Below are 27,235 nucleotides of genomic sequence, written 5' to 3' on the forward strand. Positions count from 1 at the left end.
GCAGGTCTGTGTCAGCTAGCCTGGAACATCTCACAATAGTTTCATTGAAAATGGTTCAGTATTCAGGAGTGAGATGGTATGTACTGTAGTCTCCAGCTGAGAACTAAGTCCCCTTGTACCTCCAGGAGGTATAGGCATCTTTATTTTCATAGTCCTCAGCTGTCTCATCTGCTGGGGTTCAGGTCCATCTTGTCAGAGGTTCAGGGCACATGGGATGTAATCACTGTCCGTACCTGATCGTGCGCACAGGAGCCACTTTGTGCTGCTGGGCAGCTGGAAGAGCAGCTGGATGCCTTTAAAATACTAGAAAAGCGACGTGCCATGGAGCGGCCGTGCAAGACATGAGATCTGACCGTGTGATACAGCACTTTGTATGTCACCTGAAGCATTTGTCAGTCCTCTGACACTTAAAACTCAGCACTGAAGCTTGCTTAAGGAGGGCATCACCTTCACTATGTCTGTGGCCGTTTTTTGAACTGAGGCTGCTGTTAGTGAGCCCGGCCCTGGCTGCGTGTACTAAACCTCCGGGGGTGCTGGGCAGGGGAAGGGCTCCGCCGCGGCCGCTGGGAAGCGTTCAGCCAGGAGGAGAGCGCCTTTGTACGCCTGAAATGCATTTAGAGTTGAGCGGCGAAGGGACTAGGGGCGAGCTGGAACGTCTGCTTTGCAGGTGCTCGCTGAATCTGACTGTTAATCAAGGTCTTGGCTTTTAAGCACGTGTTTAACCATGTTAGTGGTGTGGGGTTTTGGAGGCTTTTTTTTCCACAGGTGAAGGGGCGGCATTCTGCTCCAAGCGGGTTAGTGTGGGTGCTAGTGCAGCCCCCTCCCAATCTCCCGGCACCCCCAGCGTTGTTCCAGTGGAAACCTCTGCGTGGCTCTTTGTTGACCTGCCAAATGTGGAGCATCCTTTTCCCCACCTGCGAACTACAACCTTGACCTAGTTTTGCATGTCCCGCGGAGGGTGGCAATGTCGTACATCCATTGGGGATCGGCTGATGGGCTGTAGGCTACCACAGTCCTCCCAGGACTAGTGCCGGCGTGTCCGTAGCTAGCGAGACTGGTTGGCACTGGCGTTAGATTATGGTCCAAACGATTTCTCCTAGTTCAAAGCGAATAATAGTTCTTCTGTCTACAGCTGGGGTTGTAGTTTACATCTTGTAAGCCTGTGCAACGCGTTCCAAATTTGGAAAACGAGCAGCTGGGCAGGAATGTCTTGCAGTGGGTAGATCTGAGTTGGTGGTTTGTTGCCTGCCGCTGTTTTGAAGTCTCTCAATGTCTGTCTGCATTGACTTAAATATAGTCATGTTATGTAATATCCCACATTGTGTTTCTGTTCCATGCGTGTAGAAGCTGATAATATGATAAGATGGTAACTGTGTCTTGAATTGGACATATATATTTCTATTAACCCCTAGGGCAGCACTGGAGAAGTGCTCTTTTGTTTCCAGTTTAGTGCAGGAAGCTCATTTTGGCTTCATTTGATATTACTGCTCAAACTGGCAGAGAGTCAGAACTTCAGTTACATGACATCACATCTCTGGCACAGTAGCGTGGTTTGAAGCTTCACAGAAACCAAACCCTCCAACAATAAATCAAAAATTGAAATGTCTGTTTAATCCTGTCATAACAAAAGATGCCTATGTGTTACATTTTATTTCTTCTGCTTCTAGATGCCAAAATTTTCTGAACTGCTGGAATGATGTAGATACCTTAGTGTAAGCAAGCTCTTAAGTGAAGAGGCAAAGTCAAACTGGAAAAAACATTTAAGCAAGTGTAAAAGCAGTTTGTGTGAAAGTGTTTATGGTGCAGCTTGTGCTGGCTCGTGGCGTAAGCTATATTTTGTTAAGCACTTTTAGGCTGCGAGTGGTGTATGTGCGATCGTGTCGGGCGCGATGATTCTGACCAAACTTGTGAATGGAGACGAAGCCTAAATCTGCATTTCGGAGGGCGCTGACAGCCTGCAAGAGAGCCTCGGGCCTCGGACCACTGCGCCGGGGCTGGGTCCGGGTCCGGGTCCCCGGGGCTGTGCCAGCACCCGGCGCCTCGCCGTGCCGGGGGCCTCGGAGATGAGGCGCTTAAATCCCTTAGGCGACTTGCAGAGTTTCTCTCTCCTTCTCCCTCGCGACTGAAAATTTGCCTCTCGCCTATGTGCGGTGCCTCGGCTTTGACCTGGCTCTGCAGACTTATCAGAGAGTTTTAGTCATCGAGATTGCACGTGTTTCCACTTAGACTTTAAAAAAAGAAAAATCATAAATCTATACTGGCCGATAAGAACGTATGTCAGCTTAGCTTGCAAGAGTTACAGCCACTTCATTTCTGGTGTAAAGTTGGCTTTTTTAGGTGAAAGAATATAAAGAAAAGACGTAACCCTCTGAGTATTCTGTTTTCTCAGGTGAGTAGTTTTCACGGCTACAGTGCGTGCACAAAGTTTTGATTTTTATAGTGGTCGAGTCTGGAAGAAACGAGCCGTTTGCGGAGGGGGGAGACACGCTTTGCTTTTGTGTTGGTTGTAGCGGATGGAGGAGGAAGCACGGAAGGTTTCAGCTTTGCACAGGGATTAAATGTGGGAGCAGGTTCTGCAAACTGGAATCATTTTTGTTCTCTAGTGTGTTCTTTTTCCCCCGTTCATTTTTCTAACATTTTTGTCCCGAGCAGCGCATCGCTCTGCCCTGGCGCGCAGCCGGGTTGACGGGCGCAGCCGGCTCCGGCAGAGCCCGCCGAGGTGCCGGGCTGTCTTGTGAACAGAGCTGCTGCAGAAAGAGCGGACACCTGATCAGACACTGGAACCTGTTTTCTAATTAATTCCTGGTGCTTCTAGCGCTGCCGTATAACTTTATAAGGAGTTCAGGGAGATAACGTTCCCCTCGTTCTCGAGGCTCGGTTACTGTGCGTCTTATCCTGCCGCATCTCGGCAGGCCTCGATTTCCTTGGTTACCTTCGCTTCTCTGCGGGAAGGCGTATTTTAAACAGCGCTTGTACTGGAGCTGGTTTTGCCTGCGGCAAACACGGGGCCTGATTCGGGGCGAGAGCGGGGAGATTTCGCAGACGCCGGGGCCCCTGCTCGGCCGGGCCGGCTCCTCCGCGCCCGGGCTCGGCCCCGCTCCCGCGGGAAGCTGGGCACCTTGGAGGCTCCCCCGGCACCGGACCCGATGGCGCGGGAGCAGCGCTGCTGCCGCCCCAGAGCCGTTTGGACTCGGATGAGGGGGCGTGAGGAAGCTGTTTTTACTGTGCGCTCGCCGTCGTGGTGCTCGCGGCGGTGGTGGCGGTGATGCGCTCCGGCGTGAAGCTGCCCCGGGGCAGTGCAAGAAGGGCTTTCTGGAGCAGTAACTTGAGGTCAACGGGAAGCTTTCTGCTGACTTAAAGTTGCTGCATCCAGCCCCAAAACGCCAGCGGAGAAACAGAGCTGGTGGAAGAGTAGCTTCAAAAGCGTCTTCTCCTGGGTGCCCGTGTAGCTTTCACACGTTTTCGGAGTTAGCAGGCTTTATAAATAAATACCTGCAAAGAGCCAAACCCCATCAAACATCCTTGGAGGGAAGCGTCGCACGCCTCATACACCGTCGCAGGTCGTTTAGCTGGCGTGGCGTCGCGAACGGCCCCCGCGGCAGCGTCTGTGCAAACACTCGCCTACAGCAGGAGCCCGAGCGTTGCACGCCGTGCCGGGGCGGCCGTGGCGGCGGCCGGAGAGCGGTTCTCGGCCCGCTTCATTTACTGGCGCGGGTGTCGCGCTGATGTATTGGGGAAGCCAGAATCCGCGTGCAGAGCTTTCTGTTGGCTTAGCTATACGCACGCACACAAGCACATGTGTGTGTATATATGTGTTTAACAATAGGATTCAGATAAGCTTAAAGGGAGTTTACTTGCTGCACAGGCACTGCCCATTTATTGAAAGTGGGAGCAGTATAGAAGCATGTGAGAGAGACTGTCTGCTCCGTGTAAATCTCTGGATAAGCAATAACTTTTTTTTTTTTTTTTTTTTAGCCCAGAACTCTTAATTCCACTGATTTTAGCTTTAGGAAGAATACTTATTTGAAATGGAATCAAACAGTGAAAGAGTCATGGATAATGGAATAGTTTTCATAGGAAAGGGGGGGGGGCAGAAATGTCACTTCAGAAATTATTTGAAAAGATCCAAGATGCTCCCAGGCATATTCTCTGTTCATGTAATTTTAAATTTAGAATAGCTCTGTAGAAACCAGTGAAGGCACTTAGAAATTACAATAATACAAACAAGGGCAGAATTTGTTCCCTTAACATCAGTGAAATCCTCTTATTGTTATTTGCTGAATAGTTACTTAAAAAACACCAGAAAAACCTGTTGGAGTGCTCCTCGGCGAGTAATCCATAATTTATGAGCAAATTAAGGAAAAACGTTCCAGTAACTAAACTTTTAAGTCCTAACAAAGCACTGCATTTTGTCCAAGGCTTAGCGTTTGGATGCGCGATGCCGCGTGGGCAGCCAGGTGCGAGCAGCGCTGAGCAAACACAGCGCGGGAGTTCGGCCGCCGAGCGCAGTCCTTCCGCGGCGGTCGCTGGAGATGGCTGCAGCCCTGAGCGAGCGGCGCGGGAGCCGGCGCTGCCGGCCTCGGGCCGGGAGGCTGCCGCTTCGGAGCGCCGGCGCTCGCGGGAGACGGTAAATGAGGATATAAAAATTTATGGGACGTGTTTTAAAAGGTGCTGAGTACTGACGGTTCTCTCTGGCTGTGCTGATGTTGTAAATGGCCTGCTGCCACCTCCCCACCTTCTCTGATTTTAGGAAGCACTTGTTCAGAAATATTTTCTTTTAAAATATTATTTTTAATGCAGCAGGGATAAACATGACAAGGTCTGCTCTGGATCTAATAAGGCCTCGCTTTGCTAAATACACAGATAGTTTCTCAAGGGTGCAACATTTTTGCACTGAAAGCCATATGTAGAACCCATTTAGAAACGGCAGCCGTGAGGATTAGCCGGCGGTGGATGGTGAGCCTCGCTGGCTCAGCGCTGGGTTTCTTCCCGCTCCGGGACCTTAGCACGTTGCATCTTCAACGCTTTGCGTAGACGTGAGCGGCTTTTTGCAGTGTAAGCCTTGGGCAGATAGTTGTTTGATCCCCATTTTTGCAGGTGGAGAATCTAGGGCGGAAAGTCAAAGCGATTAAACCCAAGGGCGGAAGCTGGGACTCCCCGCTGACGCGTGCAGCACCGCTGCCTTCAGCGTGGGGCGGTCACAGCGTTCGCTCCGGACACGGGCGCTCGGGTCTCCCACCGCCCGCAGAGCAGCCAGCCGGCAGCTTCCCGGCTCTCTCCACCGCTCCTCCCGGAGCAACGCAACGGTGCAGGGGACGCAGGCGAGGACAGAGAAGGCACCGGGCTAGTGTGAGAGTCATTTGTAAGAGCGGTCACCTGGGCTCTAGCCCAGCTCCAAGTGTAAGTACACTTTATCCAGTGACCTGTTCTTAATAAGATACATAATCGGTGGAACCAGCAAAGGTAGGTTAGCATGCGTTGAGGTTGCACCTTCGTTTTGTTGTGTAGGTTACACCTATCCTGCCTGTCGTGCCCTACGCGCCTGCAACTTCTCTGCGCAAAGCCTGAGTCTTCTCTTATACTGATAAGACTGAAACTCCCTGAAATCGCAGCCTTGGGTACTTTAAAACCAAATACTTGTGATGACTTCTGATGAGACATGGGTTTGAGTCTCTTCTGGCGAGGGAAGGGATTACTAGCCAGGTTGCCTGTTCCCTGGCCTAGTGCTTTAAGCACCGGTGTGGGGGGTGAGAGGGGCAGGCAGCCTCCTCTTCCTCTGCTGCGCTTGGAGCTGCCCCTGCGGGGCTGCGCCTTTGCCTCGGACGGGGTCGGCGTGGGAAGCGGGCGTCGTGAGAGGTGCCGGCGAGGGGGCAGAAGGGGAAGCTCACCCCCAAGCGGGTGCAGAGTCGCCCCGTTCGCTAGGCAGGAGGGAAAACGCGCCGGGACGCGGCTCCTCCCGGCTCTGCGCTCCGGCGGACGGAGCCCCTGGGAGCCTGTCCCCTGCCCCGCTGGGGACCTACCTCCGGTTCGTGCTGCTCTCCCGTGTCTGTCCACCGTGTCCCATGTCTGTCCTCCCCGAAGCAGTGCGCAGGTGGATAGGCAAAGGCACTCGGCTAGGTAGAAGGTGGACAACTTGCTTTTACAGTCTTAGGCCCTTTTCCAAAGTGCAGAACAGGTCTTGGTCGAAACGAGACCGCCGGGTGAGAACCATGCAGGACCCAGGAAGAGCTCAAAGTGTCTGTGGACAGCATGATCTGGAGTCATTAAAAGAGTAATGAGAAGTGTTTCAGTGCTGGATGGACGCTGACGGGAAAATGCTGCCTACTTCTTGATTTCAGCCTTAGAGGTGTCCTTACTTTCCAAATAAATCTCTTTACTGAGATACAGGGTTTCTCCATAAGCCCTGGGGCATTCTGTTTGAAACGCTCCTTAAATAGTTTTGCAGCCTTGCATTTTCTTCGGGATGGAAATGCTAAAGAGACTGTTCCGGGTGGCGGCTCTTGATCTTTCTTTAACTTTATTGTCCGCACAGAATGGCTTTATTCTGGGTATCATCAAAGTTGTCAGCATTCCTGAGTCCAGTGGAAGCTGCCTGTGCGCAGAGCTTGCAGAGCGGCCCCCTGTGCTGGAATTTCCTTGAAGTACTGCAGAAACTGGGGCTTCTTATCTGGATATAATAGATTTCTGTTGCACTTTCCAGTGTGGAATTTTATCGGATACTCTTATTATCTATTTATAGTGTTGGTTTGCTCCATAATGTATTCTCACTTCAGGTTTTTTATAGTTCTTCCTTTAATGTCTTTCTTGCATTGTATGTTTGAGATATTAACAGTTAACGCGTGTTTCACCAAATGCTTATGAAAAAGAGAACAGAAATTCCTTCCAGCATTTTGTTGTAGTTAGAACCCAACATGGAGTTAAATGTATAGATGGTTTTATAGTCAGTGAATTGTGATATAATTGGACGTTAAGGAAATTAAATCAGTCAATGAATCATTTAAAATGCAGGAATGCGTAGCTTTCGGTGAGTATTTTGGGGATGATCATAGATGTTGTAGAGTAATCTGTTTTATATAAAATGTTCTTGGAGATGCCATCATTCTCTATAAGTACTGGTTTCAGTGCCTGACATAATTGTTGGTGTAAGCCTGGTTTAATTGTTCATGAGGTCACAATTAAATATAAAAGAGCACTTAATTAGACTAGTGCTGTGGAAACCAATTCGAAATTCCTCTCGTTAAACATGCTCTAATGTATCCTTCCAAACCATTAGGATTTTTGAATTTTCAGTCCATTTGCTAATTAACTTCTCTGCTGATTTTCAGTGAGTAAACATTTATACTACTTTTTTCTAGGTCAATTTAAATAATTTTTCTTATAATTTTTAATGATCTGTGACAATTTTCAAATAACCAGTTCTTACTAGAGCTTGACGTACGGTCTGTTTCTGGATTTTTTTTCCCCTCTTTTCTAAAATAATTGTGTGGACCACCTCTGCTGTCCTGGCTGTGCTGTCAGCGGTAGTTCTGGTCCTGTAGCCCTGGCCGTGCTGACCCCTTTGCAGCAGCTTGTTAATGCAAGGGAGCCTGCAGCCTTGTGGAGGTGGTTTCTTGACGCCTTTGCCTGGAAAGAAACATGATGAAATCAGGGTGTCCTCAAACCGACCAGGACTGGTAACTGCTGACAGCCGCTACAGGTTAGTTGATGTGACTTGTGCTAGAGGACTGGCTCCGTCCGTGGCGGCTCCGAGGAAGGAAGAACACGAGATGTGTTACCCGGTTTGCGCGGGTCGAGCTTTTCTCGCTCCACCAGCGCTATAGTCTTCAGTGCTCAGGAACATTTGTGTTTACAGTTTGTCTCAATATAATTTGTGGATAAGAAAATTAGAAGAATGTTTTGTTTTCCAACTCAGTGGTGGAAAAAGGTGCAATTGCCGGAACCGGGCAGTATTCTGGCAGGCGTAGTCAGCAGGCGATTTTTGCCACGTATTTGGGAAAATTGCTGCTGCATCATGGAGTTGCCCGATTGTAAGTGTGTTTATTGAAGAAACTGGAGCGAGTTTAAAAGGTGAGGTCCTGCGTTCTGGACTTTGGGAGCCTTTCAGATGACTTAGAAATACCGGTCTCGACAAATAAAGCCTTTGTGGAAGCAGTAGTTCTTCTGGTAGTACGAATCCCACTGCCTAATGCTGATATAACAAAAACTGAACCTGAAAACAAAACTGTACAAAATTTTGGTTCAAATATTTTAAAGAAAATGTTTTTCTTTGGTGTTAAATATTCTTCTGTATTGATTGTGATAAGAAATGTAGCATAGCTGTGGCTATGCTTGTGGAGTGTCTTTCCTCGAAGCCCGTTTTCTCCGTAGGCTGGAGGAAGGGCGTATCCTGTCACACTCGCTATTTGTACGGGTTTTTGCTTATTGTCAGCATGGGAAGTAATTGTCGGCAAAGGTCAATTTAAAGAGAAATTCGCAGATGCAGAGCGGTGTATCTTCAAGTCAGACCAAGGTTTCACTGATCAGACATTTATTCTTCAACAAGTTGAAGGCAGGTGGGACTGATGGTGGAGATCAAGTCTAAGGAAAGCCAGTAAATCATGATATTTCAGCAGTGAAAATGGCAGCTGTGACATACTGAAAGCTCTGTCTCGTGACTTGTGGAATGCCTGATGATTCCTATGTGAAAATTAAGCAAATGGTTAAATCAAGGGGGCAGAGTACGTTTTGAAAAATACTTCTGCTTTTCTTCAGGTGAGTGTTTAAGGCAGATGAGTTGGAGCACAATTTTGAGGTAAATTCTTCTCTTTTGTTGAAGATAACATCTCTTAATTGGCAGACATTTGCATTACTGATGATACACCATAAATACGCCAAACTGTGGGAAACTGGACTTTGTAATGTTAAGAAGCAGCATTGCTCTAGCAAAAGGCAGAGCAGAGGAAGAGAGAAAATGAAGCGGCAGGGAAGCCTGCAGTGAAGCTGGTTCTTGGGGAGATGGGAAGGTTGATGGAGTGGTCCGTACGGACCGAAGGTCAAGCAGGAGGAGGTCTGGCTTTTGGATCACAGAAAGGTGGAATGTGTTGACAAAGGCATTAGGGCGAATATATGAGAAATGAAGGTATGGGACTGCCTACAACTGCGGGAGTACGATAGCAGGGACAGAAGGCAAAGTGGTGACAGGATGTTGAAACAGAGCTGCCTGACCGTGGTGCATGGGAACACGCCTGAGCTGGACTTATTGGAGGCACCAGCCCAGTTCAGGAACGAAGGGTAAATGATTCCTACGTTGCAGAGGTGTTCCAGGATGAAAGGAGAAATTATTTTTTGCAATTTAAGCTTAACTAATACAGGCTAGGCAATATGTTTTTGTTCGTGAACTTGCAATTGGTAAAGTTGCCAAACAGTACATACTGACCCAGTGTGACCAGCTGCAAAATGATCTATTTGGTCCATGCTTGGATTTATCCCAGCTAACTAGATCAATGGAAACCCATACCTGTTTGAACAGGTGCACGTTTGTGTGCGAGCAAGGCCAGAGAGGCAGAAATGCATCCGAACAGCTACTTAATTTTCTTACGGAGCAAAGTGTGAAGAGACAGGGTAAAATGGTTCAACGAAAATTTGATTCCTAACATGTTTAATCAACTAAAGGGGTTATTTTTGCAGAGAAATGGGTTATTTTAACTTGGACTACCTTCCCATCCAAAAAAAAAAAAAAAAAAGTTTCCTTCCCACTTACTTTTCGTGCTCAGGAATGCCCTTCCGGCCTTGGCTTCCCTGCCTGTATGGAGGTACGTGCTTCCTACTTGAAATACTCTGCTCTGTTCACCCGCACCTACCTGGTGCCCCTGCTCTCGAGCAGCGGCCGGGCTGCCTGGTTGGGGTGCCGTTCCTCCCCTCTTTCATACTCGTTTCTGAGTCCCATCCTGCCGTCTCCCCTGGCACCGCTTGCTTTTTCTCTTCTCTTCTGTGCAGTGGAACAGCTTCAAAGAGAGGAGTTCTCTGCTCTCGCCTGTCTCCGTTTGGAAAATAGCCTGGTGATTAAGGCACATTCCGGGATTGGGAAGGTATAACTGCATCCATCCAGGCAGAGGAGGAAGTTGGATCTGTTTTCTCTCTCTCCTGGATAACCCGATCTTTTTGTGGAGGTAGAGGAGGGCAGCTCCTGCCACGCTGCCCTCCCCGGGTCATGTTCCTTCTCTCCGCTGATGTAGGGCAACTTCCAACCCCGCATCCGGGCTATAAGGCTCTTGCTTTAGTGTGCTTCACTATCCCGATTATTGTTTGCTCTGTTTTTGTTACTAGAACCAGGTCCTACATGCAGTGATGGGCACTGGGTGGGTGATGGGGTGGTGTTGACCTGCCTTTCAGGATCTAGCCCACGGGGTCTTTGAGGAAAGCCGCCAGTGGTCTTCCTGCCCTCTGTTCCCCCTGCCCTTTTTTGGGTAGCCTTTTTCTCGGATGAGTTATTTTTGTCAGGAGACACAATGAACATTGGAATAGAATTTTGTTATTTTGGGAAGATGTCAACCGGCAAGGCTGTAGTTTCTGGAGGATTCACTTTTTGTGTCCTTGCACAATATTATTATTTGAAACTAGTAGTGAATTAACACACTAAATAATAGGGAAACCCACTAGCTCCAGCTAATTATTTCTGGCATATTAAGGTAACAGTTGTAAGTAATGTCAGAAGAAGGGATGTTTTTCAAGTGAATAGGTCTGCTTCATTGAGAAATCCAGGAGGATGAGAACCTGCCTTTGTGTTTACAGTGGATCTAGTACAACAGCGTATACTCTGTGTGGTGTCTTGATTTACTATTATTAAAAAAAGAACAAATACTAATATATATGCATTAAATTTATGACATGTTTGCAGATAATTAATTAGCATGGGGATGTTTTTCCCCTTTAGCTGTATCACAAACCAAAGTATTTTTGATGAAAATGTTGCATTATGCCTGTATCCTTGCTTATGGTATTTGTACATCACAGTAAAATAGAGTAATGATTGATAGCAATTAGCTATAAGTGAAATGTAGTGAGGGTACAGAATTTATATAAAAAAATGCAAAACCAAACGTAAAAGGAAACTGGTGCAATGCAGAATGAATTGGAGTTTTCTGTCTACCAAATTGAACTCCGAACAATAAAGTGATTCAGATCACTGTAGCTTCAGGAAGATGAATTATAACTAGGATTAATTTGGCTATTCAACTTGTTTTATGAATAGTACACACCAAGGCTAAACAGATTGTACAGAATGTATTTAATACGTGATTACTCTATTAAGGGTGTTTATCCTCCTCCGCCTAAATATCTGGCAGCAGAGCGTCTGCCGCCTTGGACGACACTAGGGATTGCTTAAACTACGCTTGAGCAGCAGGTCTGCTGCTGACGGCTGAAGGACGAGGAAGCAAATCACAGCCAAGTTCTCAAGCGGCTCGTCATCGGGTTTGGCCTCGCAAGCGGAGTGGGGAGAAGCCGGGCGTTCCCGCGGGGCGGCAGGAGGGGGGCTCGCGGCCCCGCACGCCGCGCTTGCCTGCGTCCGTCTGGGTCTCCGCCGCGGGGGAGAGCCGGCGAGCTCTTCGGGGCACACCAGGATTTGCTCCGGCAGACGCGGCTTGACTCAGGCTGCAGGGTGAGTGTTTTGTCCTTCTGAAAATTGTGCTGGTGTTAACGAGGGAGGATGGCTGTTGCGGAGGGGTTTGGGGCAATAGGGCTGAAGAACCTCCTGCAGGGAAGCAGGTAGATATTGCTGCTCAGCTTTGCGGGCAGTCTGTATGCGGCCACGTACCGCCCAGAGTACTTGGGTCTCCAGCCCAGAGGAACGTCAGCTGAAACACATTGGTGGGGTACGAGCTTAAAATGCTCGCAGGAGTGGTGGCTAAACTGAAGATAACATCTCACAGCTTCCCATCACGGTGGAGATGATCATTTTCTTTCAATTGCCCCTTTTTGCCAACAAATTAGAAAAATGAAGGGATTAAATTGCTTTTCCTAGGAAGACAAGTGCCAGATAATTAATTGGCCCTTGAATTCAAATAATCCTTGCAATTCTTTAGAAGAAGAGAGGGGGTTGTTTGTTTTGGGTTGTGTTGGGTTTTGTTTTTCCAGAAAAGGTATTGAAAATCTAAATGAATTAATGATGCTAAATAGTAGAATTTGTTTACTCCATGGATGAACGGGACTGCTGAAACTACACTAATTGGTCAGTTCTAATTTGGGTGTCTTTTACTTAACTTTAATGGTATGTAGCTTTTCTAAAGTTTAAACCAAATAAAATCACAGAATCACAGAATCGCTGAGGTTGGAAGGGACCTCTGGAGATCATCTAGTCCAACCCCCCTGCTCAAGCAGGGTCACCTAGAGCACATTGCACAGGATTGCATCCAGGCGCGTTTTGAAAATGCACATTAAAATCAGAGGGCTGGCAGCTGAACAACTTTGTGCAAAGCTTTATGAGAAAAGTATTTGAATTTCAATAGCACATGGTAGAAAATATGAATTAATTTTGCCTTTTTAGTCAATTTTTTTTTTTTAGTCTATGGAAATTACTGCAAAGGAAGATTTCCTATGAGGTCTTTTAAAGTTCTTGTGGAGCAAAAAAAGGCAGCGCTAATAATAAAGCACTGCAAGAGAAAGGTCTTATTTATTTGCATGCACAAACCAGATTTCTGATGCCACCTCTGGCTTGTTGGCTAGACGTGGATGAACCCAAACGGGAGAAGCTTTTTCCACCATGAGAAAAATGAGAATGAGATATTTATTCTAGAGAATTGTTGTGCAAGGCTCAGTTCGTTGTTTAGAAAACTTCGTGCAGGTGCCTCAGGCGTACGGCGGGACGCATGCTCAGCCTACTTGCAGTTGCCTTAAGAGTTATCTGCGTATACGCGTGTGCCATCTGCTGCCCCTGCGTGTCAGGTGTCCTCTCTGGGAATCGGCAGAAGCAGTCCCGGCCTCCCAATACGGGTGCCAGCGCTGTGTGTCCTGCCTGCGGTTTGGGTGTGCTGTGCCAACGGGAATTCTCCTGCGGGCTGGGAAGTAAAAGACCGGCATGAACTCTGAGTGAACTGCCAGAGCAGCAGAACGTTTCTATAGACTGATCTATACGCTGGACCGGAGTTGGGACAATACCACCTGCTGTTCATTAACTGCTGCATAAATATGTTAAATTGTTTTGGAAAAGCTCATGGCAGCATAGCGTGAATGGGCAAAGCAAGCGAGTTCATTAATATCTCTCCTGTCACAAGGACTATTAATGGCCTAATCCTGTTTACATTACATGCAGTGACAAAGCTCTCATTTGTCCTCAGTGGGGCAAGGCCAAATTCTGTTTTAGCTAATATAATAAAATCTCATTTTCACAATATCATGTTTTCAGAACTTCTCTCTTTTAAAACCTCACTTTGGGTTGATGCTGAGCATTTGGTGATTTACTGTTTAATCTAGCATGTCAAATGTGCGGGGTGATGGACAATAAGAACTGTCACAAGTATCTCTGAAGCTCTGGGGGCGAAGGCCTGAGCAGACTGAAGACACAGTGATGTAGATTGGCGTATGGTTTTATTAAAGCACAGTTTGTTGTGTTATGGACAAGCATTTCAGCTCGCTCTTTAACAGTAACGTCTTTGGCATTGCTTAATGCTGCGCTAACGCCTGCGTTCTCTGCACGTTTTGCCAGCAAAAGAGGGTTATTATTGTCAATAATGTTGATTAAAAAAAAAAATGTTGAACTGATCCTTGCAGGAGAGTAGAAAAAAAACTTAAAATACTGTCTTTGATTTAAAGATATGATTTTTGCCAACTAGATTTTGAGATGGCACTAAGCTATTTTTTCATTCTGCCAGAACATGCTTGGTTAATTGGGTAGAATTCATTTTTGTAATCAGAAGGTTTTGGCTGTCTGCTTTGGTCTCTCCCCAGTTATTCTCTGTAACAGTCGCCTTTCACAGCCAGAGCCGTAATGCTGCCCGTTCTAAAATGACACGTTTGTTTGGAGACCTGTTTTCTGCAAAATTGTACTAACCTCCCTGTTGCAATTTTTTACAACTTGAAATTTTTGTTGATGTAGTACGAGTAAACTGTCCTGTGAGTTTATGCAGGAGTGACCCGAAGGTAGGCAGTCATTTGTTTGATCCTTTAAAAACAGTGAGTTTCTGCTGATGATCTTCCTGGTCTCTAGACTGTCCCCGTTTTCTAGACTTAATAAAAATGTAAACTTAATTGGTCAGAGGAGTAGGATAATTCTTTTAAAACTCTTGGTTAGATGCTAGCCTGGTTTGTAGACTAGAAAACTATTTTAGTGAAGAGTTGCACGTCTTCCTTGGTTACAGATAAAATAGCGCGTTTGCCAGCTGTGCTGTCCTGAGAACGGGATACGCTCTCCTGTTCTGTTTTGTTCCTCCTTTAAAATTTTATGACCTGCATTTTGCAGACCTGTGAGAGGCTTCGGAGTTTTATTGTTTCTCATATGTCTTATTAGACATATGTTTCTTAAAATGCATTAATATATTAAACTCTATTGGCCGTTGTTATTTCACTCATCTCTTTGGCTTCTCTTAGCCTTTGGCAAGGGTTTTAGTGGGCAGCATGCCGTGGTTTGCTTTCCCCTTTTCCTCTCTGAAGCGTTTGGGCAGAGCTGTTGCTGATGCTTCCGCAGATCCTAACTGGAATGTTGCTGCTTCTGGGGATCAAATGCAGCCGGGGTGACCCCAACTGCTGTTGCTTTATAGACTCTCACAGGAATTTAGTTTGTTCCCTGGGCCGAGCACCTTGTCTTGCTTTGTGCTTGGACAGCCGTAGCACCCTGTCTGCTGCCACCGTTTGGAGGCAGAGCCACCAGCCCTGGGCTCCACGGGCTTTGCAGGGAACCGGGGCGTTCGCATGGAGCCTTCCAGCTGCCCCGGGCGTTCTCCTACACCGCTTTCCCAAGGAGCGGAAAGGGGCCACACAAATAACATCCCTGCCTCGGTGACGGGAGCCCTTGCAGTGAACCTCAACATTTATTTAGGAAAGGATTTAGCTTCCCCTCGCCCCCCTTTGCAGCTAGAGGGGGGCCCAGGTGCTGCAACTGGCAGGACTTTTCTGCTTCTTATCAGGCAGGGAAATCCCAGGATTTCTGTGCTTGTGCACGGTTTCCCAATCCTCCGTCCGCGCGGAGCCGGGCCCCGGCGTACTGAGGTCCTGCGGGACGCGGAAGGCGAGCACCCAGATGCTGCAGCCGCCCGCCGGAGCGCCGGCCAAGCTCGGCCCATCCGGGCTCCCCCGGTCGCCATCTCCCGTTGGACTGAATCCCATCCCGTTACGCGGCCCGCTGGGTTTCGGGCTCGCTGCCCCCTTTGCACGTGACTCCGAAGGCTGGAATATTGGTCTCCGCATGATTTATTAGATCACCCACGTCTGTCTTTCTGCTAATTCAGAATTGTTCCTAGTCACAGGTATGAATACTATGTCTAATTAAAAACTAGCCGGGGCCCTGTGCCACTGCTCCCCAATTTGTTAGAGCTGTAGTGTGTTACAGGCAGCGGAGTGAAATGGGAATGAATTGTTATGTCTAACCTGGAATTTTAATTTAACTTCTTCTTTCTGTCCTTTGTGCCATTTCCCATAGAAACGCGAAGTATCTGAAACATGCAAGTGATAATGAAATACACCTCTTTCAGCTTTCTTCTGTGCTTGTCTAGAGCCGAACTATCATCTGGGGATTTATGTCTGTAAATGATATTTTAATAGAACTCATTAAAACAACTAGGCCTAGATCAGGTGTTTGTACAAGTCCTAAGAAAAAAAATTAGACTTTGGGGAGTCATACTGGAAATGGAAGTAATGCTTGATGTGGGACTTCTAATAAAAATAATCTTGAAAATGCATCTTGTTAAAGATTAAGTTGTCGCAGAGAAAAGACTGCGTGAGAGGGGAACATATTGTACTCCCCCCTTCGCCTCCCCGAGACCCAGGCTTTTAGCTCAATGAACTACAGGCTTTGTAATTAGCAGCAAGGAGATTAGACCGTCCGCATTTAGGAGAGTAATTTGTACGCTAATTGTGTTTGATTGTTTAATTACTCTTGCTTACTGTAATTGAGGAGTGGTGGTGAACCCCTTTGCGACAGCTCCTGCGGGTTCTTTAGATAAAAATTGCATGCGCTTCACTACATCGCGTATTATCAGGAGACTAACGTATTTTTAGCAGTTCCCAGGGCCGAACACCAAAGAAAGTTCTCTCAAAGGCAGGTAGAAAGGGGCTAGATCTGAGGGGAATTCAAATGAATTCTAGTTTCTATTCAAAACCTTTCTGTCGCCTGTATGCGAGGAACGAAAGGACAAGAAAAAGCAGAGAAGACAGAGGAAAAGATTCGGCAGGACAGGGCGGAGGGGAAAAAGGGGGACAAAAATCTAAGATTTTTTTCCCAAGACGGTTCAAACTTGCAAAAACTATCTGCTAATGAGCTGATGAGGCGACAAAAGGATCGAGGAGAAAAAAAGCGTAATGGCCTCCGTCTTGGTTTTCGTCTTGTTTTTAGATGCGTGGCGGCTGTAGCTTGGCTGTTTGTAACGAGGAGGAAACGTTGTGGAAATCTGCACGGCTCCGTGCGCGGCGGTGTCTGTGGCACCAGACGATCCAGCGCTGTAAAACCACACGCGTTGTCTTCCTCAGAGACCCTTGAATCCAAATAGATTTTAAAAAGTTTGTGAAATGAGGGAAAGCTAGATAAAAGCACTAAGAGCGCAGAGACTTGCCCTGTGCCGTATAATTAGTCTGTGGGAAAATTACCTATAGAGCTGGCAAAATTGGAGACCGTCTCCTGGATTGCTGTCCAGGATGCTGCTGGTCACACCGCCAGCGCTGGTGTTTACCTCCAGCTGAAGATTTCATTTATTATCAAGCATTAACATGCAGCTGTCAGATGGGAAATCTTCCATCGCAATTCAGATTTGTTTTCGGACAGTGGTAACACTACAGATACAGGTTTGGGGGGTTGCTTCGGAAGCTGTAGAAAGGTGCAAGTGAACACCTATTTTGTAGTTTCAGTAGTGGAAACTTCTATCTGTAGTTTCTGTGTGGGCTCTAAGAAAGGCAGGAGGAAGTATAAGGAATTAATTCTTGCAACTGCTGATGCCAATGTACATAAGGAAGAAGGACTGCTATGTAAACTCTGCGTCCCGGAACAGGTCGTCGAGCATTGTTCAACCAGTTGTAGCTCCTCTGACTTCATTTATCACTCGGGAATAATAATTAGAAAATAGCCTAGATAGCTGCAGCTGACCTTACAGGGTGTAATCTGCGAGAGCAAATTACATGTGCTGCGGCTGCTACGTTTGCTCGCAGACGCTGCTGGTTTGACATGCTGCGCTTGATACGTCAGGGCTGATATGTCTTAATACCGAGGGAGGTTTTATTTGCGTTTGCTTTTTTATTTATCTGAAAGGAGAAACGTTGCTTTAGGGCACTGTGAGATGAAGGATCGTCCAAGTGAAAAGATATGAGAAAACGTGCTCAAGATGAAGTGAGGTAGTAAGCTATAAAATTTGGAGATGGGGCCTGGACCGTGAGAAGGGGGTGTAGGAGGAAACGAGTTGGGAGGTAGGCAGAAGTATAACATAAACACCTCGTATAGCACGGAAGTATAGCATAAACGTGTTGTGGAACGGGGTAACCTCCGTCTGCATCTGACGTCCAAAGAGCAGAGCAACGTTTCAATTCCTGCAGGACAGAGGTGGAGAGTCACTGAACGCTACAGCGCGTGCGGGACTTGTATGTGGAAAGAGGAACCGCAGAAATGTCCGTAAACCAGGAATTCCTTCGTGGCTCGCTTCAGCTGAGTGTTTATGCGGGGAGACTTGAAGTCTGACGTTTTTCCTTCAGTTTAGAAGAAAAAGCTGCAGAGGTCAATCAGCAAAAATGGGGCCACCGCTGCCTTTCAGTTGGCGGAGTAGCCCAGCGCCTGAATCGTTGGTGGCGTCCAGACAGAGGCCAGCGAGGAGGTATCTCCTGAGCTTGGGAGAGGACCAGGAGGGCCAGGAGCAAGGGCTAGGTCGCAGCCCTCACGAATAATCTTTGTCTCTGACAGCTCGTCTTCCAGAGAACCAGATGTTTGATTTTGGCACAGCCTTTGCTTGAGAACCTCCCGGTCCTCTTTCCTCTGAGGACTTTGACATGCCATCGTCTCCGGAGCAGGTGACAACTAAGGCGACACGCCGCCACCCTAACGAGATCTGACAAACGAGCAATTGTCCCGCTGCTCGGTGAATCTAAGGGTTCATTTCCATGGCGCAGCGGCAGGGCAGAGGGCAGGAAGAAGCAATCCTCCTCGGTAACGCGAACGAAGGTGCTTTTCCGTCTGAAAGGTGCTGCTGAAGCTGGAAAGATTGAGTTAACTAGGATTTCTGTGTCAGTGGCCACGACCTGTTATAAACAGACTGTATGATCTAAATACCGTGTGACTACTTCCCCTAACCGCGATCCAGTGTCCAATTCAGGTTATTCCATGCCACGTCCTATTACGCTGGTGCATGCATGCTGGTATGCACGAGAGGCTGCTAAAGTTTAGAAAGGAACGGAGTTAATTCAGAAGGAGAAATGTGTTACCACGCTCTGAAGAGTAGATCTGTTCTGCAGACACTGCTTTAGCGCTGTAGTGGCCGTTACATCAACAGTACCTGTTTGAAAAAATATTTTTGTACTTTTTTGGCTGAAAACCATAAACTAAGACGGTCTTGTTTGGGAAAGAAAGTCTTCAGATCCTTAGTGAAGCTTTTTAGGGCTTACGTGGTTTATGAAGAGAAGCCATCTTTCTGGAAAAATACCATTTTGGAGAGGAAAAAGTGTAGCTGAAAACTTTTTTCTGTCAAAAGTCTGTAGCTTTTAAGTAAAAGTCGGTTACATCTATGATGATTCTTACACCTTTCCTTTAAACACAAAAAGTGATTACATTTTATTTTTATATGTTTGCATAAAAACAGAGAGAATGAGTGGATTGAACAGTAATTACTGAATAGGTTTGATTTTATTCAGAATGGTTGTTGATATCTCACTGGCTGTAATTTGAACATTACCTTGAATATTAGCAAATATTTTCGCAGTCAGAGGGAGTCTATTTGTACACGTATTTTGCTGTATGTGAAAGGCAGAACTTTTATCAATCTGCGTACCCATGTGCACATATTCAGAGTATTTGTAAAATATGGAGTATGCAGAATGCTGACAAAAGCTGCTTTCTGTGCACTTTATTAGGCTTAGTGCTGGACCGCGAAGAGCTGCTTTCCTTTGGGGTGGGGAAGGGGCTAATTTTATTGCACAGCGACGCGCTGTTGCTGCTGATACCACGGGAACCAGCAGGGTTTCAGTGTAGCTCACCGATCCCTTGAAAATAACGAGGTTTGTAAAGTCTGCCCCGTTTTGTTTGGGGTAAAAAACCTCCAGATCCAAAACAAAACGAAACTCATGATCTTTGTTGTTCTACCAGCATGAACGGTGAGCGATTTCCGCGTGCAAACAAGCGGTTGCCCCTGGGCGCCTCTGCCCGAGCAGCAGGGAGACGGGCCGGTGGTGCGCGGCGAGCGAGCGTGTGCTGGGGCGGACGGCGCCGCTGCTGCTGCTGCTGCTGCTCCCGCTGGCTTTGCCGTGGCTCCTCTTCCGGACCGCACAAAGCGCGGCTGGTTGCGTTTCTTTTTTGCCTCCGTGGGGCTGGGAGAGGCTTGTTTTATTTCCTTTCTGCTGCTAATCGTGATTTCGTTTTCCCCTGGCTTATGCACAGCTGTGGAGTAAAACCAACAGAAACGGGCATTTCCCTCTTTGTAAGGTTAAAACAACAAGGTTTAATGCACCACACTACGTGTTATCTGTTTCCCCTCGCTATTTTTATGGATTTCATGGTGTTTTAATAAAAGGGCTGTTCTCGGATGAGAGCCAACCGCAGCGACAGGCCCTCAGATAGCCCTCGCACCGTCAGCCCTGTGCGCGTCTCTGCTGAATGCCCGATTCTCCGTCGCGAGACAAACATTTAGAGGTAAAAATGGGAAGTTGCATCACAGCTCCTGAAACTTTTTATGCAAAAATGCTTAACTTACTAAATAATAGCTGTCACGCTTTTAAAGCTGCTTAGGGAATGTCTGGGTACTGCAGATGTCTTGGTCAGTCTGTATGTAAATCGTGGGGGAAGAAATCTGTGCAGTGGCTGTATTTAAGAAGTGCACGTATACACACATATACACATGGCGACCGATCTGGAGCAGCTTATTTTAAGGGTGATTTGTAGGTGATTTCTCGTAAGCAATATTTAAGTGTCTCATCTGCTAATGAACTTGGGGGCTGACAGCGGAGGGGGTTTCTGCCCAAGTTATGGCCACTGCTACGGGCAAAGAGTGGCGGTAACGAGAGCCGCGTACTGACGGGTGCTTCAGCTTTGGCTGGCAGGAGCAGCGCGGCGGCTCCCGGCAGCCGGGGGCTTGGCTTTCAGCGCTCCGGAAAGCCGCTGGCTGCGGGCGGCTTCGCGAATGGGATCCCAGCGGGTATTTGTTTCTGCTTAAATTAGTTTCCTTCCTTCAGTGACACGTACATGGGGGGGAAAAAAAAATTCCTGCATCATTTGCCCGCGGTGTCACAGACAGGAGGGCAGAGGGACGCCCCGGCACGGCGCCCGAGGGAGGGAGGGAGGGAGGGAAGGAGGCTCCCCGCGCGGGGTCTTGCCGGTCTCCGAGCACGCTGCCGTGGGTCACCGGGTGCTTCAGCGAGCCAGGGCAGGAGCTGCACTCCCTGCTGACGCGAAGGGGGCACCCGCTTTGGCGAATGCCTGAAGCACGCGTGGTTACCAGGTTTCCTCTTTTGACTTGTCCAAGTCTCCAGTTTTCAGGTAGTCTCCAAAACAGAAATAGTTAAATTGTGCTATATATATATATATATGCTCTCATGACTTTAAGAGTGTCCTACTTGCGTTTGCAAAAAACACTCACAGACAGCACAACCGAATAAATTCTAAACAATTTCCTTGCCAGCAGCAAATCTGAGTACCTTTCCCCTCAGCGCAACCGAAACTTGCTTTTTGCAGCTTTATCTAGCTACGAAAAGGCCTGGCAGAGCGGCGGTCCCCAGCCCGCTGCCGGGGGCGTCGCTACCTCCAGCGGAGCCAAGGTACCCGCGCTGCTTCCCGGCGCCCCTTCGCTGGCCCTGCCTGGCCGCGGGGCGGCTCTGCGGGGCAGCCCAAGGGGGAGGGCGGCCGAGCGCTTTTTGGCCAGTGTGGTCGCTCAAGGCGTGCGCTGAGCTGGTCGCCGGCTAATCTGGCTGTGCTGCCAGATTAGCACCCGTCCTACGCTCACCTTCGTTTTCTTGTTGTTATATAGGTGAATTTTTCTTCCGGATTTGGAGATAACTCGTTCCCAGGGAAGCCGCATGAGTACGGCCCCGCTTGGCAATGGACTCCCAGCCGGCGCTGGCCTGGGTCCTGCTGCTTGGCCTCATTGCTGACTGCCTGAAAGCTGTTCACCCCAGGGACTTCACAGTGAAGGACATCGTCTACCTTCATCCTTCGAGTAAGACACGTTTGCCTGCACTGTAAGAACACAGGACACCATGGCATGAGGCTTAGTGTGAGGGCAAACATAGTATTAAGACAGCAGAAAAGTCAGAGGGTTGAGTTGAATGCTGAACGTGGGCTTAAAAAATCCACAGTAGTCTTAAAATCAAATTGATATAAGGAGGAGCATTGCTTCCCAAAGGGATTAACGGACAGATGCTGTTACGGACAGGTGCTGACCATGTCGGAGGCTTTTTGTTTGCCCGCTTTCCCTTAAGGAGCTTTCCGACCCTACGGCCCAAGCGCCACAGCAGCACAGTTAACTCGAGCACATCGATATCTGTGAGCAAGGTCCAAATGCGATTCATTCCCAGCTGTGGCACCAACTGTTTGTGACTATTTCAGTAACTCGCTGAAGTAATAATACAGTAATGTTACACGTCTTCAGAGCTTCCATGGACTCTACTTTTGTTTTTTTTTCCCCACTTTATCAGATACGAAGTCATATAATTTTACAAGAAAAGAGTACTTGCAAAGCTGTGCCTACCATCTGTTCCCAGAGAAAGCTTACAGTCTTTCAGAATTTGGCTGAAAAATGTATATTCTATGCAAGCAAGCCAAAATTTGTGTTTTATGTCATAACAAATGATTTTGCATGTACATGCTTTGCAGGCTGTAGAACAAGGGAGAAGAATCACTAAAGAGGGTTTTGGAGTACCTTGCTCTAATCTGTGTGGTCTGAATTGATGGAATTATTAATTCCACTGTCCTGTGGTATTAGACAGACTTAAATTGTATAAGTAAAACCGTGTGCTGTGGAAAAAAACTCTATTGAAAGAAACTGGAAAACTTTCTATTTTAAAGTCAGATCTAGTCAATTGATAGCTGGTCCCCAAACATTAGTGTTTAGCCCAATATTTTCCTGGGTAATCTATTTGGGGAAAGCCTTGCTGAAAATCTCCTTAAATTTGCTTCTCAAACCAATACCTTTTTCCAGCATGTCTACAGTTGAGCTTTTCCATGTTGACATGAGTACTTCCCCATCTATTACTGACCTCCGATAGGAGGTTGGGAACCAAAAAAGTCAGGGAGTGCAATACGAATCAGACATAGAATTTATGTATGGTGCTGATATGGGATGTGTGATGTTTAAGGTTATGTAGTTAATGCAAAAGAAAAACAATACACGGCTAGATTCAAAGTTCTGCTTTAGAGAACACTGTGGAGTGGCCAGGCTGTTAGGTAATTTGTTTAAAATTTCTTTCCTAAGATGAGAAGCTGTTTCAAAGATAATTTCGGAACATCTGGAGATAGAGACTTCAGAAAAAATACAGGTTTGGTGCCTGCAGAAGAGCACTGTCTCAGAGCAGAACACCTTTTATCCCTGTTACTAAATTATTTTAAAGTATGAAATTTAGTACTATTAGGAGCCAGTTATCTTAGTTCACTCCATATAAAATACCTAGATATTTTTAATGATACTATAACATTACCTTATGATATATAAGGCAATAAATATATGCTAATTTTTTTTTAATCAAGCTGGCTTTCTGACCTCTGTCCCTAGAAAACCTGAATTTTCTCATCTCCAGGGTTTTTCTGATCTTTCCTCTTAGCATAACTAGAGCTAAGCTAAGTTTATACTATGATCTGTTCTTGTGTTTAACTACTTACGTTATTCACATTGTCATGCTGTTGCTAATGTTACTGGTATTTAGTATGCTATAGCTTACTAGATGACTGGTCTGTAGCATATGCACAGTCTACTTAGTTGCTCTCCAGATGCTATACGAAGTTTAATGAAAAAGCAAATATGAATTGTGAAGACTTGCCCCTTAAAAAAGGAAGGAGTTACACAAGCAAGCCAAGTGTAAATTCTGGCAGGCTAGCGTAGCTGGTTTAAAAAGAAAAAAAGGCAAAGCACAATCTAGTACAGTGTCTCTTATATCACACGCTTGCGTCTTATACTGTTTAGAGGAACATTGTCTGCTTCTCCTATCTCTGAGGTGGGGCGATTGCTGTCACGAGTGATAGTGAACGCCATGACCTGCTAGTTGTCTGGTGCGCGATGGGTGAAGTTAATTAGTGCCGTTCCTGTCGCGTTGTGCACCCCAAGGCCTTCCACTAGGGCAGCATCAAACCCACCAGAGATGCTTCCGTCTGACTCACTAGGTTTTACCCGAGGAGACTGGGAGAATAGGGAAAGTTCACAAGCAGCAAAACCCACCTCTGGTACCTGAGCCTGGTCTAGCACAGAGCCGACGGGGCAACTGCTGTGCTCTGGGGGTGGGAAAGAGGAGGAGGCTGAGAGGGAGAGAAGCGAGCTGTGGCTCACACAGCCGCTGAGGTTCAATTTACTGCACCTTGGGAAGACAAATGTGATCCAGTCACTGGCTGGCTTCTGAGAAGGTGGCAGCATCTTGACAAATCTATTAAACGTGTTACAGAAGTCCTGCCAAGAGACCACTTAAAATGTTAAGTTCTTCATTTGGCTAGATAAATTAGACCTGAGGCTCCTGCTAGTAAGTGGAGGTTCAGCAAATTGATTTTTCTTTCCTTTAGGGACATGAGGCTGCATTCAAAAGTGCTAGTTCATTTCTTCAGTGGGACAGGCTCCAGAAGTACTTAATCCATCTGATATTTTGTTATCAGCACTGATAAAGTAACAGTATTGGATGTGAGCTGTGATGCTAAGAAAGAAATGGGCTTACTTTTGTTCACATTAACTCCCTTTGAAGTCAGGAGTAGGCACTTTTACTTGGTAAACGCAGTTGAATTGAGTCCGTATTGTATATTTACCTATATCTTCCCTGCATTGCTGTTGGTGATAGGATGTTTAAAAATCAAGACTAAGTTTTGATGAAATTGGCAGGTATATTTCTAGTAAGATATATGTAAAAAGAAAAAATATTGCTACGTACATTCGAAAAGCATAGTGGAAGCTGATTAAGGGGGTCATTTTAACTGAATGTCATTTATTCCTTTCAGCCACACCATATCCTCATGGATTTAAATGTTTTACCTGTGAAAGGGCAGCAGATAATTACGAATGCAACCGATGGGCTCCGGATGTCTACTGTCCAAGAGGTAACGAGCTACGTGTTCGCGTTTCAGTTAAACCTACCGTGGGACAACTTTTCAATAGCTCCACTGAGCGGACAGCACTGAGCTCCCATTATTCCTCAGGAATACTTGAATGTTGGTGATTGCTGTTCACGTTTGTAAGCCTCTTCAACAAGAAAGATGTGTAAGTGATACGAATAATCCCTTAAGCTTTGGTATCTCTTTGCAGTGGATGTAGTTAGAATGTCCATCTCCTCCATGTACTCCTCTTGCTCAGTCAGAAATTAAATCAGTCTGATACTTACTTAAAAGTTTATATTTCTTATTGGTGAGCACTGGATCAGTTCTTGCATCCCTCCAGTTACGGCACAAGGCCATACTTTGGGAACCCATGTCAGTGCTACTGAAACTACTTCTTTTCAGCCAGCATCTATATCTTTTCAGCCGTTTAGGTTCGTAACTCCAGAACCTGAAGGTGGGGGTAACTTTACAAGGGATTTAGGTGCCTATATCCAACACCTAGATATTAGTGAGATCCTCAAATCTCCTGCTCCTTTGCCACCTATGTTTCTGAGAAACACAAAAGGCATTAAGATTGTCCTACCTCTGAGTGCTTACTTAAACATCTAAAAAGCCAAATCCCAACTAGAGACATAACTGAGTTTTGTTGCATTTGAACTCTTTGCAAGGATCCACTCTCCATGGCTTCCTGCCTGGGCCTGTCTGGGTGTTCATTTCTCTTCATTCGCTTCCTCATGTTGCTCTGTGTGCATCTCCTAATCATCAAATGAGACCAGTATTCATAGACCCTCCCTCTTTTGACAGGAATAAAAGATATTTTAAATGATGAATGACAATGTTACTGACTAACAACAGTCTGTAGGTTGCTATTTAAGGAGACAAGAGTAACTCCAAGGTCTGTGTTTAGTAAAAACCAACAAAACTGACTCGACAAGAAAATGCTAATCTGGAAAGAGAAGTTGGTACTTAATGGCTGTCTAGGGAAGGGGAAAATCACATTTTGGTGAGTCTCTAATTCATTAGCTGTGTTCATACAGACCATACTGTCACTAGCTCTTCTACCTATAGATACAAATAAGAACAAATGCTTACATTTGTTATATATTGTTGGTATATATTGTTATATAGATTCAGAAAATACAGGGTTTTAGAGATGAGAATGGGCTAGTTGGAAATCTGAATCTATCTTTAATCTTTATAAGAAAGGACTTCTTATCTCCTTAAACTGGTGGTGTCAGGTAACCTTTTACTCAAGGCACAGTGTGTTCATAGTGCTGGGAGTGTCCAGACACGCTGTACCCTGGCGCTGGACTGCAGCCGTGTCCGAAGCACAAATCCCTTGCGTGCCCCTGCTTTCTGGCTGTCAGGTTGGACCAAAGCCGCGTGTCCAGGCTCTGCTGCACAGCCGCTAACTTGGCCGCAGGCACTGGGCCACAGCGAGCGGCAGCAGAGCACGTCACGCGCTGCTTCCCAGCTCCCACCTGAAAGCGGGAAGGCTTTACGAGGCACCAGCTGAATAACCCCAGCTTCGTGTCGGGTCAGGCACGCTCCTCGTGTTGAGCAAATCTAATTGCAAAGGCCAGGGCATATTGTTCTTTCCCTTGGAGCAATTTGTGTTCAGACTGTCTTCAGATATAGCTAGTGGCTGACCTAAAACCAGAGGTTTTGGAACAGATAAGAAGGAAGATGCAGACCATAAAAGCATTCAGAGCACGCCTGCCATATGATTTTACTTAACAGAGGAGAATTATGTTTGTTGTTACTTAATGGTTTTAAATGGATGGAAATTTGTTGGTCCTAATGATCTACACTTTTTTAATTAATGAGTAGCTGCTGAGACAGTGTTACTGTTTTAAATGAATAGGGAACTGGGGAAAGGGAACAGGCACCTATGGCTTAAATGCTCTGCCCCATTCTGCTATTGCAATGGAAGTAAAACCAGAAGCAGGCTGATAATTTCCTCTGCTCATACTCCATAGAAGTCATTCCTTCTGGATGCCAAATCACTGAGAGCTTTTGGTTTTATGTCTTAGTTTTACAAGCTAATATAATTGAACATGAGAAAGTTGTTTATTAAGCCAACTTTTTCTTTGTTGGCTTAATTTTCAAAAGTAATTTCAAGTTCTAGTGAGGAAGCCTCATAAATATAACCTCAGGTTTGAAGTATGACTCCAGGAGTGTTCTGGAGGCCTGAGGTTATCTACTCAGGTAATTACCTTATCTCTGCGAGTCAGGTGGGTACATTTATGGTGTTGCCTCCCTTGCTGCAGTGATCTGAAGCCTTGTTGATTTGCTTGTGTTAGATGGTGGTAGAAGACAAGAAAATTTCATTCTGACATTTGCTATAATTTTTTTTTAACCAGAATGCTATTAAAAAGAAACAAAACATTTCCAGTAAACTATAAAGTAGGACTTACTAAAAGGAACCACATTTTGTTGTATAAGAAAATTTATTAAATTGGATAGTTAAAACATTAATCCCTGTGTTGAACAGACATGAGAAAAGGCATGTCCTAGAAGGCAGGCTTCCTGCTGGGCATTAAGCTTATTTTCTTTTATTTATTATGTTCCTCTCAAGCAGAGACTGTTAGTGATCTAATTTGTATGGAAATACTGCACTTAAAATACTCCCAATACTCT

General features: G+C 46.3%; 1 protein-coding gene across 1 annotated transcript in view; it reads left to right on the forward strand.

The window, feature by feature from the left end:
- The first annotated feature begins 2,329 nt into the window (after positions 1–2,329).
- Positions 2,330–27,235, forward strand: part of LYPD6 (LY6/PLAUR domain containing 6) — a 32,896-nt gene continuing 7,990 nt past the window's right edge. Inside the window, exons 1-3 of the mRNA XM_067298599.1 lie at positions 2,330–2,389; positions 21,339–21,527; positions 24,500–24,598. Of these exons, the coding sequence (XP_067154700.1) occupies positions 21,410–21,527; positions 24,500–24,598 (217 nt within the window). The 5' untranslated portion in view covers positions 2,330–2,389; positions 21,339–21,409. The remainder of the gene's footprint in view (positions 2,390–21,338; positions 21,528–24,499; positions 24,599–27,235) is intronic.

Source organism: Apteryx mantelli, chromosome 6 (assembly GCF_036417845.1).
Source record: "Apteryx mantelli isolate bAptMan1 chromosome 6, bAptMan1.hap1, whole genome shotgun sequence".
NCBI lineage: Eukaryota > Metazoa > Chordata > Aves > Apterygiformes > Apterygidae > Apteryx > Apteryx mantelli.